Source organism: Heteronotia binoei, chromosome 17 (assembly GCF_032191835.1).
Source record: "Heteronotia binoei isolate CCM8104 ecotype False Entrance Well chromosome 17, APGP_CSIRO_Hbin_v1, whole genome shotgun sequence".
In the NCBI taxonomy this organism is placed as follows: domain Eukaryota; kingdom Metazoa; phylum Chordata; class Lepidosauria; order Squamata; family Gekkonidae; genus Heteronotia; species Heteronotia binoei.
Window position 1 is genome coordinate 18,736,693 of NC_083239.1, and position 14,434 is coordinate 18,751,126.

Consider the following 14,434-nt stretch of genomic DNA (forward strand, 5'->3'; position numbering starts at 1 on the left):
TCCAACACCCTGTGATCCGTCACCCTTGTTGCCCATACTTATCTATCACTGCCTATTGTATGCCTAATACTTGATATAGCTCTCTGGACCACCTTGGCCCCCACAGCCTAGAGGGAACTATGTTCAAAATCACATCCCGGACCCGGTAAATTATTGACAGCCGCCAAAAATGGTGCCCAAATGTCCTCGAATTGTTGTTGTTGCATCATTCGTTGGTAGACCAGCCTTTCATCCACTGCCAATCGCAGCATGTCCTCTAACCATTGCGCCACGGTTCCTGAAAAATCCGTTCTCCACATCTCCATGATTTCTGTGGTGCAAACTCTCCTAATGGACATGATATGTGATTGGATGTAGGGCTTGGGGGGATCCGAAGAAGAAATCACATGGATCCATGAGGATCCGTGGTTCATAACCAAATTTTTGATCTCTGGCGCTGCCACGAAACTGTGGATCCATGATTTCTGTGGTAGAAACTCTGCCCATGGACATGATATTTGACTGGATGGAGGGCTTGGGGGGATCCGAAGCAGAAATCACATGGATCCATGAGGATCCGTGGTCCAAAAGCAAGTTTTTGGTCCCTGACACTGCCACGAAGCCGTGGATCCACCATTTCTGTGGTGCAACATCTGCCCATGGATGATATGTGATTGGCTGGTTACCTTGGGGTGGCCCAAAGCAAAAATCATGAGGATCCGTGGTTTGGAAACATGTTTTTTCAGTGCTGTGGCGCCACAAATTCGTGGAGGCATGATTTTTCTGGTGCTGCCTATAGTCTAAGAGAGGATCTACAACATGATGGTGGTTTGATTTCATTTCACCATAAAAATCATATGAATTAATGAGGATCCGTGCTTTGGAACCCAGTTTTTGCATTGCTGAGGCACCATGAATTCGTAGAGGCATGATTATAGTGGTCCTGCTTATAGTCTAAGACAGGATCTATAGAATTAAAGTGGTTTGATTTCATTTCAATGTAAAAATATATGAATTCATGAAGATCCATGTAGATCCGACTTTTCCCCCTTTCCCCAATTCACTTTTATACCTGAATTAACTTTGACAAATGCATTAGGACTGTACTTTCTTGGTGCTTCTTACCCAGTTAAGTGTTTCCTTTGTTGAACTGTTGGATCCCAGTAACTAATCAACATATTTGTGGCTAGTCCTTGGAGGTACACCCTATGCCCTTGTTCATCAAAATAAGGAAAAACTAGTTCTATCATGCTTCCCCTGAGAATATCTGCCCCATTTCTAGAAAACAGGGATCAGTTTCCACAATATCCATATGGACATGAGGTGGGCTTTATCCTCACAAGGGTTTTGTATACCCCTTGCAATATCTTTGCAGATACCCCCCCTGCCGCATGGGTCCAGGCCCCAGTTTAAAAAACACTGCCCTAGATTATCACTAAGTTTTTTTAAAATCTAAAATGAAAAAAGCCTGTTTGGAAGTTCCTCTTCAGGTGAAATCACTGTGAGGATAATCAAAATTTCTTAGAAGGGTTCATGGGCATCCCCAGGGCTTTTTTTGAGCAGGCATGCATAGGAATGCAGTTCCAGCTAGTTTGGTGTCAGGATGTGTGGCCTAATATGCAAATGAGCTCCTCCTGGGCTTTTTTCTACAAAAAGTCCTGTGTTAAACAATAGTGATATCGGGGGTGGGCTAATATGCAAATGAGTTCATGCTGGGCTTTTTCTATCAAAAAAGCCCTGAGCACCTCTAAAAATTCAGAGAACTGTGCAATTTGCAAAAAAACTTGAAATATTTAATGTTAGGCCATGCCCTAACACAGGAGTGGCCAACGGTAGCTCTCCAGAAGTTTTTTGCCCACAACTCCCATCAGCCCCAGTCAGCATGGTCAATGGCTGGAGCTGATGGAAGTTGTAGGCAAAAAACATCTGGAGAGCTACCGTTGGCCACCCCTGCCCTAACGGATGCTGTCCTTCAGGCTTTCCCATCAGGGTATGTCTGAAATAATTTTTTTTTTAACATGGTTCAGTTGCGATGTCAAGCGTGAGGATGCATTCACTTTAGGTCTCTGTGAAGCTAATAAGCACATTTGTCAAATGTGTCCTCTGTTTCACTCTTTAGGAATACTGACTTCGTCTGATCTTCCAGCTGTAAGGTGTGGAGGCAGCATAAGGGCTGTTCCATCATTCTAGAAACTGACCTTACAGAGAAATGACAGTCTGCCCTCTTTAAAAATTTGTTAATGGGAATCACCATTCTCTTAACTCCCCTCTAAATTCCTACAGATGTTTCAGTTAAGCCCAGTGGACTGATGTGTGAACCCAACAGAGAATCTAACCAGTCAGTCAGTCTTACCAAAATTCCATTCAGCTGTTTCAAACCCTCTACAGATATTGCACAGTAAGCTTGCCTCCAGTTTTGCTTTTCACCCAAAGCTGGTGCTCAGTCTAAAATTTCCCATCTCTTTGTGTGCTAAGGAGGCCAATGACATGTGATTCAGCCTGTGTCCAAAGGTCAATAAAACTGAGAACCAAACAGCTGCAAAGATTCACAGAGTGAATTTTTATTTCCAACAAACACAGCGCCCGCCCAGCCTGGGATGGGGAGGAAGACAGGGGAGTGTGGGGGGGAATGTGTTGCAGGGAGACAGGAGACTCAGATCCATCCCTATGCAGAAGGAGGCAAAGAAGGTGCAGGGTCTTCTCCCCCACTGTTTGGGCAGGAAGATCTGGAGGTGGAAGAATGGTGCCAGGAGAAATCTCAAAGGAGTGATGTGGGGCGGCAACTTCGATCCCAGACTGCTGGCCGTGCACACGGTGCATGGCGTGAAGAAATACCCAGATAGAAAAGAGTTCAGAGTGGCTCTTCCCACCCCGAGAGAGCAAAGATCTCCCCCTCTGCCCAAGTCCTGTGGGTGGGAGAACTGGAGAGCCGTTGGTGTGTGATTGTATGCGCGCTTTTGTGTCCTGGTGGTGAGTCACTGTGAGGAATGGGAGAACAGCAGGAGAGGAAAGGGAGAGAAAAAGCCAGCACCTGTTATCACTTTCAGGGATGGGGCAGGTGCACATGAGGTGTGCATGGCCATATCTGCGTGACAGTTTGGGGGGGGGGGGATGGCACAACATCATCTGCTGCCTCTTTTCACCCCCAAGGAGTGACTTAAAGGGATTTCCAAAAAAGCCCAATAAAACCACCAGAAGGGGGAAGGAACTGTCTTGTTGTTTTTGTCTCCCTTTTCCAAGGTGTGAAAATATATATATATTTATATTTATAATATATATATATTTATAGGCGACTAAATCCCAGAGTCCACAAGGCTCACACTTCTGTCTGGAAGTCCCCCTCGGATAGATCCAGGCTCATACAATGTTTTTCCCAGTCAGCAGCAGAATGTAGCTCCAGTTTCTCCCGATGCTTGGAGGGCAGGGAGCTCAGTGTCATGGCCTTGAAGGTGCTCCAAGACTTTTGCTTCTGCTGCCGGCTGTCTGGGCTGGCTCCCTCCTGCCGAGGAAGGAGAGGTGAGGTTACTGATTCGAGTCAAAAAGAAAACAGAATGTCAAGAATAGAAGCCCCTCCCACCTATTTGCACTCTCTTCTCTAATGCCTCCTTCAGCCAAACTTGTGTCCTCATTTGGGTATAAGCAGGGTTTTTTTATAACAGGAACTCCTTTGCATATTAGGCCACACAACCCTAATATAGCCAATCCTCCAAGAGCTTTCAGGGTTCTTAGTACAGGGCCTACTGTAAGCTCCAGGAGGATTGGCTACATCGGTGTGTGTGTGTGTCCTAATAGGGAAGGAAGTTCCTGCTAAAAAAAAAGCCATGGGTATAAGAGTCAATCTCAATTGGCACTGACAGATGTGGCTGGTAGAGAAACCCATGCCGTAACAACAGCTGGAGCAGAATGAGCTTCAGTTCAACTACGCTGTTATGGTGGAGGCAGGGGGGTGAGTTGATGCAGGGCTGCTAATTCAGAGGCAGCCTGTAATGTACTCAGTGACGAGACGTGTAGAAGGCAACATACTTTATTCCAAGGTACATCACAGAACTGAACACGCGGGCCAGGACCCGCTTTATAGACATTTATCCCGGAACAGCCCCCTAGCTGGCCAGCCCAATCCTGGCCAGTCAAAGTTCCCGCCGCTGATCTTGATAGGCGGAGTCTTTCCCGCGCTGCGCTGGGTGACCAAGGGACTTCCCCTGGTCGCCCTTTACTGCGGGGCCGCATGATGCTTTGTTTAAGCACAAGACACTACACTCCTCCCCCCCTGGTCTAAGATACATAGTCCTGCAGGTAGGCTGGCGCCCTGCGTTCCCGGGTCGATCGCCGCGGGGTTGCTTGCGGCGCAGAAACGGGCTCCGGGCAGGGGGCTGCCTCTTGGGGATCCTCCCTCTGTGGCTGACGGACCGGCTCTGATTGCAGTTCAGGATTGGCCGGCCTCGGGGAATCGTACGTCGGCAGGCTCGGTGCTGGCGGGGCCGCTTCTGGGGTTTCCATTGCTGGTTCTCCCTCGCTCGTCGCTCCCTCTGCCTCGTGTGGTTCCTCCGGCAAGGTGTGGAGGCGCAGCTGATCGATGTGCCTCCTCAGAACCTGGCCCCCCTCGGTCGCAACCTCGTATGATCGGGACCCCGTCACCCTCAGTACCCGGCCGGCTACCCATTCTGGACCGCTTGCGAAGTTCTTCGCATAGACGGGATCGCCCGGGAAGAACCCCCGCACCGCTTCCCTGACTTCTGGGGAACCGCGGATGTCAGTGGCTCGGTCCGGGTGCAGCCTGTCTAGCCTGGTAGTCAATTTCCTCCCCATGAGCAACTCCGCGGGACTGGACCCTGTTGTTGGGTTGGGGGTGATCCTGTTATGGAACAGGAAGGCTGGGAGGTGGTGGTCCCAGTCTCCTTGAACAATGCGACCCAGGGCCTCTTTGGTGGTTCTCACCATGCGTTCGGCCTGGCCGTTGGTGGCTGGATGGAAAGGGGTGGACCTAATATGTTTTATTAAGTATCTCCCAATGAACTCCTGGAACTCCCGGGAGGTGAATGCGGTGCCGTTGTACGTGACCAGGGTATCTGGGATCCCGTGCGTGCAAAAGACCCTCTGCAAGGCTTTGACTGCTGCTGCCGTGGATGTAGACGCTACCGAGATCACCTCTAGCCATTTTGAATAGGTATCGACCAATATGAAAAATATTTGCCCCTGGTACAGCCCGGCAAAATCTAAGTGGAGACGGGACCACGGCCGCCGGTTGGACTCCCACCGGTGGACTGGTGCGGAGGGCGGATCGAGCCTGGACTCTTGGCAGGGTTGGCACCTTCTCACCCACCCCTCTATCTCCTCATCCATACCTGGCCACCACACGTAGCTTCGTGCCAGGGCTTTCATTCTCACAATCCCCGAGTGGGTTTCATGCAGCGCTTCTAGTACCTGTTTGCGCAGGGGGGGGGGGACCACCACCCTGCTTCCCCACAGTATGCACCCCTTGTGGGTGGATAGTTCATCCCTACGGGATGCGAATGGCCTGAACTCACTGTCCACCTTGCCCGTGGGCCACCCCCTCCCCACCCAGTCCAAAACTCGTGCGAGGATACGGTCCCTGCCTGTTGCCCAAGCCACCTCAGCGGCGTGTAGGGGCCGCTCGGGCAGGGACTCAATGAGCATCACCAAGTGGGCCGGGGCCAGGTCTGGGTCCGTTGCGGGAAGCGGCAGGCGGCTGAGGGCGTCTGCATGCCCCATGGCTTTGCCCGGGCGGTGTACTAGGGTGTAAGTGTAAGAGTTCAGGAATGGGTTCCACCTTAGGACTCGCTGTGACAAAATTTGGGGGGGTCTGACGGTCGGGCGAGAAGGCCTAGGAGCGGCTTGTTGTCCGTGGCGATGGTGAAACGCCTACCATATAGGTAGTCGTTGAATTTGTGCACCCCCGCCATGATTGCCAATGCCTCCTTGTCGATCTGCGCATAGTTGCGCTCCGCTGGGGTCAGTGTCCGTGAATAGTACGCCACCGGAACTTCCCTCCTGTCCAGGAGTTGGTGACCCAGAACTGCGCCCACTCCGTACGGGGAAGCATCGCAAGCCAGAATCAGCGGCAGGCCCTCGTCGAAGTGGTGAAGCACGGCGTTCGAAACAAGGAGGTCTTTCACCGCTTGGAATGCAGCGGCTTGGCACTTGCCCCAAACCCACGGGGCTTGTTTGTCCAGCAGCCGGTGGAGCGGTTCCGCTATGGCAGCTTTGTGGGGCAAGAACGAATGATAAAAGTTCAACTACCCCCCAAAACTCTATAGCTCCGCCTTGCACGTGGGGGCTGGGGCCTGGACTATGGCCCTGGTCTTTTCCTTCGCCGGGTGGATTCCCGCCGCGTCCACGGCGAACCCCAGGAACTCCACCCGCGGTACTCCTAGCAAGCATTTTTCTTTTTTGACTTTCAGCCCCGCCGCTTGGAAGCGGCGGAGTACCTCTCTCAGGCGGCAGCTGAACTCTCCTGCCTCAGGGGCGGCGATTAGAACATCATCAAAAAATGGCTGTACTCCGGGGATCCCTTTAAGAAGAGAGTCCATTATACTCTGGAAAATCCCCGGAGCTTCGCTAACCCCAAATTGTAGCCTCCGAACCCTGAAAGCTCCCCGGTGGGTTACAATGGTCTGAGCCTCGGCGGTCTTGGCGTTGACCGGCAATTGCTGGTACGCTTGTGCCAGGTCAAACTTCTCAAAAATTTTGGACCCCGCTAATGCCGCCAGTACGTGGCTGACCACCGGGACAGGGTAGGGGTTGTCCTGGAGTGCTTTGTTGATCGTGCACTTATAATCAGCACAGATCCTCACATCCCCATTGGGCTTTACCGGTGTTACTATGGGGGTTTCCTAGGCCGCGTAGGACACTGGTTCTAGGACTCCTTGGGCTGTGAGGTGGTCCAGCTCCGCCTTGATTTTTGGTTTCAAGGCGAACGGGACCCTTCTCGCCTTGAGCCGGATCGGTCTGACCATGGGGTCGAGCGGCAGCGTGATGGGTGGCCCTTTGTAACTCCCCAGGGACCCATCGAATACTGCTGGGAACTCTCGGCAGATGTCCTCAAAACTGCTCGCCTGTACCTGCTCCACCCCCACTAACTGGATCCCGAGTGGCTGGAACCAGCTGGCGCTTTACCACCAGAATATCTAGTGGCCCCCTGAAGTTTCCTCTCTCTACCCGTACCCGGGCCCAGCCCACAATGTGTACAGGGTTTTTCTGGAAGTCCCTCAGAACAAAGTCAGCCGGCCTCAGTTGGAGGCGGCGGCGGGGGCACAGTTTCTTTAGGGTTTCCTCCGAAATTATGGAAATGGAGGAACCCGAGTCCACTTCCATGAGGCATGGGTTGCCCTCGATGAGGACTGTCAATTTGACCTTGTCGGGGGCGGAGAGGGGCAAGTTCAATACCTGTAGGATAGTCGACGCTGTCATGTAAGCCTCGGTGGAGTCGTGATGCGCTGTCGGTCTCCGGCGGCTGTTCTTGGCCCGGCAAGCCCGAGCGATGTGGCCCATCTTTCCACAGCTTCGGCAGTCCATGTTGCGGTATGGACAGTCCCTCCTCTCGTGGGGGTCGCCGCAGCTGGCGCATTTGATGGTGGAGGGTCGTTCCATCGCTCGCTGTCTCATGGGGGCCCTTGGGTCCGTCCCTTGTGGCCGCCGGAGCTGGAAAGCCTCTTCGTCCTCCGGGCCGCCGGGCGCCATCTCTTCCTGGTGGACGGTCTCTCCACGTGGGTGGCTGTATGCTTTGGTGGCTCTCTCGAAGGCCGTCGCCTTGTTGAAGCCTTGTTGGAGGGTGAGCTCTTCCTTGGCGAAGAGCTTCTGCTGCAGCCTTTCGTCTCGGAGGCCCCAGACGAATTGGTCTCTCAGGGCCTCCTCCCGCTTATTGAAACTGCAGTTCCCTGTGATCTGCCGGAGAGCGGCCAGGTAGACTGCCGCCGTTTCCCCGGGCTTCTGATCCCTCTTATGGAAGAGGAATCGGCGGGCTACGATGGACAGTTGGGGCGAGAAATGCCCTGTGAGGAGTCTGACGACCTCCCCGTATGTCCTCTCGGTGAGCTTCGCGGGGGCAGAGAGACCGCGTGCGATCTCGAAGTTTGCTTCCCCGCAGACGCTCAACAGGACGTCCCTCATGCAGTTGTCATCCGTGATCATGTTGGCCGCAGGTAGCACTCGACCCGTTCAGTGTAGGTCTCCCATCGTTTGGGGTGGTCAGGATTGAACTCAGCAAGATGGCCCGTCATTACGCTAGAGTTCGTCATTGTGGCGGCGGGCGTCTCAGTTTCTTGCGGTCCTGCGCCTTCCTCGTCTCCAGCCAGGTCAGGTTCCACTCGGGGAAACCTTCCTAGCTAGATCCCACCTTCGTCGCCAGTGTAATGTACACAGTGACGAGACGTGTAGAAGGCAACATACTTTATTCCAAGGTACATCACAGAACTGAACACGCGGGCTGGGATCCGCTTTATATACATTTATCCCGGAACAGCCCCCTAGCTGGCCAGCCCAATCCTGGCCAGTCAAAGTTCCCGCCGCTGATCTTGATAGGCGGAGTCTTTCCCGCGCTGCGCTGGGTGACCAAGGGACTTCCCCTGGTCGCCCTTTACTGCGGGGCCGCGTGGTGCTTTGTTTAAGCACAAGATACTACACAGCCACACCGTCTTTGTAATCTGAAGTTCTGCCCCCTAATCTGTGACCTGGCTTCAGGTCTCGGACTGTACCCTCTGGCAGTTCTGTTCCCTCTTCCCTGGGCATGTTGTAGTGATGAAATTATTTGATCTATAATAAAGGAAATTATACATGAGTGCAGGGCCAGTGTCAACACACCCTGCGATAGGGGAGCTGCCAAGGCCCTGGACTTCTGACATGCTGTCAGCTCTTGGTCTGCCCACTCAGTTACTAGCGCTGTACTGCCCATGCTCCCAGATATGTCCACTTCCCAGCACTACTGGAGAAAGAACTGTGGGCGGCTGTGAGCATGGGTTGTAGGGGGGCTCCTGGGCAGACAGAGAGGCAGGTGGGACGCATGCAGGTAAGTGGGAATGAAGGAGGGCATGAACAGACAAAGTTGGTAGTGGGCAGAGGAGGAGAAGGGGTCCTGGAACTTTCTGCCTGCCCCCCTCTGAAACCTGGAGCTCTCCCTGCAAGAATGGTCTATTATTTAGAAATGACAAAGTATTAAATCAAGCTGTGGGATTTGTCCTATGGAATCGGGGGGGGGGGGGCATGTGTATGGAATCACATATACCAACAATTGAGGGCTTTGTACAGCAGTTTGCACATCTGGAATGATCCACCAGGACAAACACAGCAATATTGATGAGCAGAGCCATCTTGCATCCTTAGTCTACAAGCAGGACATACATTATGCAATGGAACCAGTTGCCAAGGCTTTCCCAAATTCATCTGCATGGAGGTTAGCTTTAGTTAACCTCCATGCAATGTCCTCAGCACCTTCCTTCCTTATTGTATCAGGTGTTCATTGAGAAGACCAATGGCAAGCCTTCTCCCTAGCTTTATCTCTTCTCTGACTTTGAATGGGTACTTACGCTGGCCACGTTCTTTTCCCCGCTCCCCGAAGAGACGCTCCACCGCTTCTCTCTCTGCATGATAAATGTAACAATTAATCCCCATCCCCAGATACAATTCCCGCATCATCCACCCCAACCTGAAACCAACATTTTCTTGACACAGAATTTGAACTCATAGTCCAAGCTGCAAAATGGGGGATGAGAACTCTGCTTGACTTTGATACCGATTTAAACTTGGTAGAAGTGTACCAGGGACTGCCGAGAAAGGCAGCATTCTGTAATCACTGATGCTTCTGTAACATCTTTAAGGGCAGTCTCACATACAGCGCAATACAGTAGTCTAATGGGCATGGGTTACTGTGGCTGATTTGCATTACTGACCCCCTCAACTCCCATGTTACCATTACCAGTATACATTACTGTTAGCACTGATGAAACTCTGGGGGACAAAAATAATCTTTAGTTATTTACTTAGTTTTTTTGTTTAGCTATATTGTTTCAGAGTTACCATTTATAAAGCGGTGGGCAGCGCAAAACAGATACAGTCATGATGTGATTGCACTTATAACTACATCAAGATTCTGCGTGGTGTTATTTTACTGATGTGGACATTCCCCAATGTGTTTGGTAAGACACCAGACAAAAAGAGCGTTAACACGACCCTAACCACTATCAAAGCATGCTTGCATTTTTGTAATGTTTTATTCATGCATGTAAATGTCCATGCTGATGGGGACAGGCACTCCCAAAGTAACTTGATACATGAATGGGGTATGATTGCATCAAAACTGATGTTTTGGCAAGGGGGAGAAGCGGGAGAGGAATGAACTAAAATCTGTTGCAAATGGTGGATGTGCAGAACTCTTGTGAGGATGAGTCCACTTGTGGGGAGGGCAAGATGGAAATCAAAGATATAAGCAAATAAACTTTGTACAAAATTTGGAAGGAAAAAACAAACCACTAGAGAAGATGCCTGGTGCAACAGTTTCACTTTAACAAAATGCCCTAGACTATCCTATAAATTCCCCAAGCAGCCCTACTCCAAAAAGGCACAGGGTTTGAGGGCTAGCTCAAATTGGCTCTGTTGTTATTTGCTTGTTGAAGGGGACACTTTGCTGGTCTCCTTTCTGCCATCCTTACCTTTGAGGTGTTGGTTGCTGGTGCTCGATAACGGTCCAATGTGTGAAACTTCTGGTTCAACTCATGGTAAAGTTCAGAGTGGCGTTTTCTTGTGTGCATAACCTTCTGTAGAATCAGCAATGGTGGAGAGAAAAGATACATCAGTTTAGCCTTCTGAGCTACAGATACACAATCTCAAACTCCCCCCCCCCCAAAAAAAACATCTACCCATATAAATCCAATATCACACCTTTATTGACATAACTACCCATGTGAATGTATTATTTCAAACGTAGTGGTGAAAGCATGAACTTTGAGTCAGAAAGATATTCCACACCCCACCCAATTCAAATGTTACCTAACCATGAAAATCCCTAAGTGGCCCTGTCGACATCTCTTTCCCCATATGATTAGCATGGGTAATGACAACAGCCGATTTTGCAGAACTGTTGCGAGAATGACTCATTTAGAAAAATAATTATACAAATACTAATTACTCTTTTTATCCTAATCACTGGCTGCCACAAGCAAAAGAACCAGTTAAAATGGAGAGCGTGACACAAAACCCCGCCATAAAGTATTTGAAGGGAAATTTAATTAAGGTTCACACTGTCTTAGACTGGCCTTGGGCAAGACTAGTGCGGAGGGATAGCTTGACTTGAAAGTGTGCCGACAGCAGTCCTATAGCAAGCCTCATTTCTTGCAGCTTCCCACCCCACTATCCCTTTGGGTCACACAGGGCTTTGAAGGGTTCCAGAACCCTGCCTAACCTCTCCACAGAGACAACAGTTGGATGCGGGTACACACCATGGCACTGGTTCCTTTAGGGTACTAACCATCAATGCTCTGAAAACTGAAAGTTTTCCTATCAGACATTTACTGAGGCAAAGTTAGAGCCTCTTTCCTTTCCTCAGCAGATTCTTCCGATGACAGAGATTTCATCATATCAACATTTATGGGCCGATACCAGCAGACGATGAGCCTTTAAGGCCCGCTGGAGCTATACCCCCTATCAAATCTCTCCTGATAATGGCAAGGATATTATCTCTCCCCCCCCCCCTAAAACCAGCTAAAATACTCCCATCCCCGGCTCCAGCATTTTAATCAACTGCTAACACTGTTTATTGTCCGTTATAAAACTTGGGGCCCCGTTTCATCAGATTATGCTTAAATCAGAGCCAGGAAAGCGGCTTGGGAGAGGAAATAAACAAACAAAAATTAAAATAAAAATTGAGCATTAGCTCAGAAGCATGGGAAGAAAGCTCCCTCTCCATGCTGGGGGGTCTCCCCAAGGCTCAGCCAACCCTCTGACAAGAGACCCTCCAGCACAGCAATGGTCTCCCCCTTCCCCTCCATCTCTTTTGCTGTTCCCAAAGCCTCCAGAACTGCCACGTGCTGTTTCTTAGCCTAATCCCACCTCTGTGGAGAGACAGCACTACAGCATGTCTGGGCTGCTTGCAACCACCAGGGGCTCCTTTTCAACTGTCCCTGGCTCTGAGAGGTCATGTTTACCATGGCTGTCTGCACCTGCAGGGAAACCACATAAGTGTATGTCATCATGCATGTTTACAGGGGGCCTGTGTGTTTGGCTGCGCTGGGGGTACATCTGCATGACAAATACATATTGAATTTCTGTCAGTTTCACTGGCTTTCCCAAAAAAATCCTGGGGATTGTAGTTTGCTGAGGCTGTGATTAGAAATCCCTAGAACTACAGTTTCCAGAGTCTCCTGATGAGAATAGCTATTAAACCATATTTATGTCAAGGCAGATCAATCTCTTGCCGGTGGGAACCCCAGAAGATGGAAAGGGGCAGTAAAACAGGCAGGGAGGGCAGTGATTTACCACAAGGAGGACACTGAATGCCTGAGGAAGGACACCACAAAGGAAGGTGGGCGGGGGACCTACCTCAAAATCCAGGTCAGAATACCGTAGCCTTTTCCTCTGGAGGAGAGGGGGCACAAGTTAGACATACCACAAAAACATACACACAAAGAAGCAAAAAAAAAAAGAAAAAAAAAGAAAAAAGCCTTTACTAGTATGTCCACCAATATAAAAAAGAGAAACAAAGTGTTTGGGTGTGTGCAGCTGCCAAATAAGTGTGCATGGAAAAGGTGTGGCAGAGAATTCCACTAAAGTATTTCAAGAAAAACAGGTTTCTTACCTGTAACTGATGATCTTCGAGTGGTCATCTGTGCAGTCATACACATGGGTTATCCGCCAGGATTGAACCCAACCTCGGAGAATTCAAAGCAATCTTGGAGCATTAATTTTGGTGCGTGCTTCCTCTCGTCCCGGGGAGGAGGCATCCACTGCGCATGCCTAGATGAGAGGGAGGCCCTTCACCCACCCAGTTTCTTCCCGCCGCCATATAGGTGGAAGTTTTTTATTCAGGAACAAGAAACCAGCAGCGGGGAAGGATGGGCGGGCGTGTGTGACTGCACAGATGACCACTCGAAGATCATCAGTTACAGGTAAGAAACCTATCTTCTTCGTGGTCTCTGTGCAGTCCCACACATGGGTGACTGGCAAGCTATTCTGTCCGGAGGCGGGTGCTGGGTCTGTAACCAAAGGACAAGGTTAGTTATGCATATAAGAAGCAATATTGTACTTACAGTATAGGTGACTGGGGACATCAGTCGAAGATGGATCATAGTACAGCCTGTCCGAAGGACATGTCACGCCGTGCATGAACGTCTAAGGCGTAATGCGAGGCAAACGTAGATGGAGACAACCAGACCGCAGCGGCACAGATGTCTTCCATCGGAACACCCCTACAGAAGGCTGTTGAGGTTGCAACGGCTCTAGTAGAGTGAGCTCGTAAATGTTCACTCTAGGCTGTTTTGCCAGTCTATAGCATAATGTAATAGTAGCCACAATCCATTTAGATAATCTCTGTGTTGAGATTTTAGTGTCTTGATTGTGGGTTGCATATGCTATAAAGAGTCTAGTGTCCTTTCGAAACTGACATGTCCTTTTGATGTAAAAGGCGAGGGCCCTACATACATCCAGGTTATGTAAAGTTCGTTCACCTCCATCTGTAGGGCGTTGGAAAAAGGCAGGTAAAGTTGAAGGCTTCCCTAGATGAAACGTTGAAACCACCTTTGGTAGAAAAGAGGGGTCAGGACATAGAATGACTCTGTCATGATGGAAAATGGTGTATGGCGGGTCTGCTCTAAAAGCACAGATGTCGCTAGCTCTCCTGCCAGAAGTAAGTGCTACTAGTAAAGCTGTCTTCCAGGACAATAGATGTAAAGGAATGGATGCCGTGGGCTCGAAGGGTGGCTTCATTAACTGGCTCAGTAAAAGTGACAAGCTCCAGGTAGGATGAATCTGGCAGATTGGAGGGTGAAGGTGGAGGATTCCTTTCAGAAAGGCTTTAGTAGCATAGTAGGAGAAAACAGTGCAGCCTTCAATATGCGGATGAAATGCAGAGATGGCCGCTAAGTGGACTTGTAGAGAAGAGTACGAAAGTCCTGAGTTAGAGAGAGATAAGGTGTAGGTTAAGATCTGAGTGATAGTGGAGAGTTCAGGTTTGAAGTTATGTAGAACAGCATATGCCAAAAAACGTTTCCATTTCAAGGAATAAGATTTTCTGGTAGCAGGTTTTTTGGCATTGAGTTAGACATGCCGAACGTCCGGAGGAAAATTCAGAAATCGATTTTCCAGGCAGTTAGTCATAGAAGTACTGGGTTGTGGTGTAAAACCCTGCCTTCTTGCTGTGAAATCAAGTCCTGAACTTGAGGAAGTCGGAGAAATGTGTTGTCCGAGAGGAGAAGAAGAGTGGTGAACCAAGGTTGACGAGGCCACCATGGTG

At 50.0% G+C, this 14,434-nt stretch overlaps 1 protein-coding gene across 5 annotated transcripts in view; it reads right to left on the reverse strand.

Moving 5' to 3' along the window:
• Positions 1-3,210: 3,210 nt before the first annotated feature.
• Positions 3,211-14,434, reverse strand: part of ADGRB2 (adhesion G protein-coupled receptor B2) — a 305,016-nt gene continuing 293,792 nt past the window's right edge. For 4 of the 5 annotated variants that reach the window (XM_060257849.1, XM_060257848.1, XM_060257847.1 and 1 more), the window contains 4 exons: positions 12,526-12,561; positions 10,641-10,745; positions 9,519-9,572; positions 3,211-3,478 (listed from right to left, as the gene is read on the reverse strand). In XM_060257849.1, coding sequence (XP_060113832.1) covers positions 3,296-3,478; positions 9,519-9,572; positions 10,641-10,745; positions 12,526-12,561 — 378 coding nt within the window. In that variant the 3' untranslated portion in view covers positions 3,211-3,295. The remainder of the gene's footprint in view (positions 3,479-9,518; positions 9,573-10,640; positions 10,746-12,525; positions 12,562-14,434) is intronic. The other variant, XM_060257846.1, reaches the window with a different exon arrangement.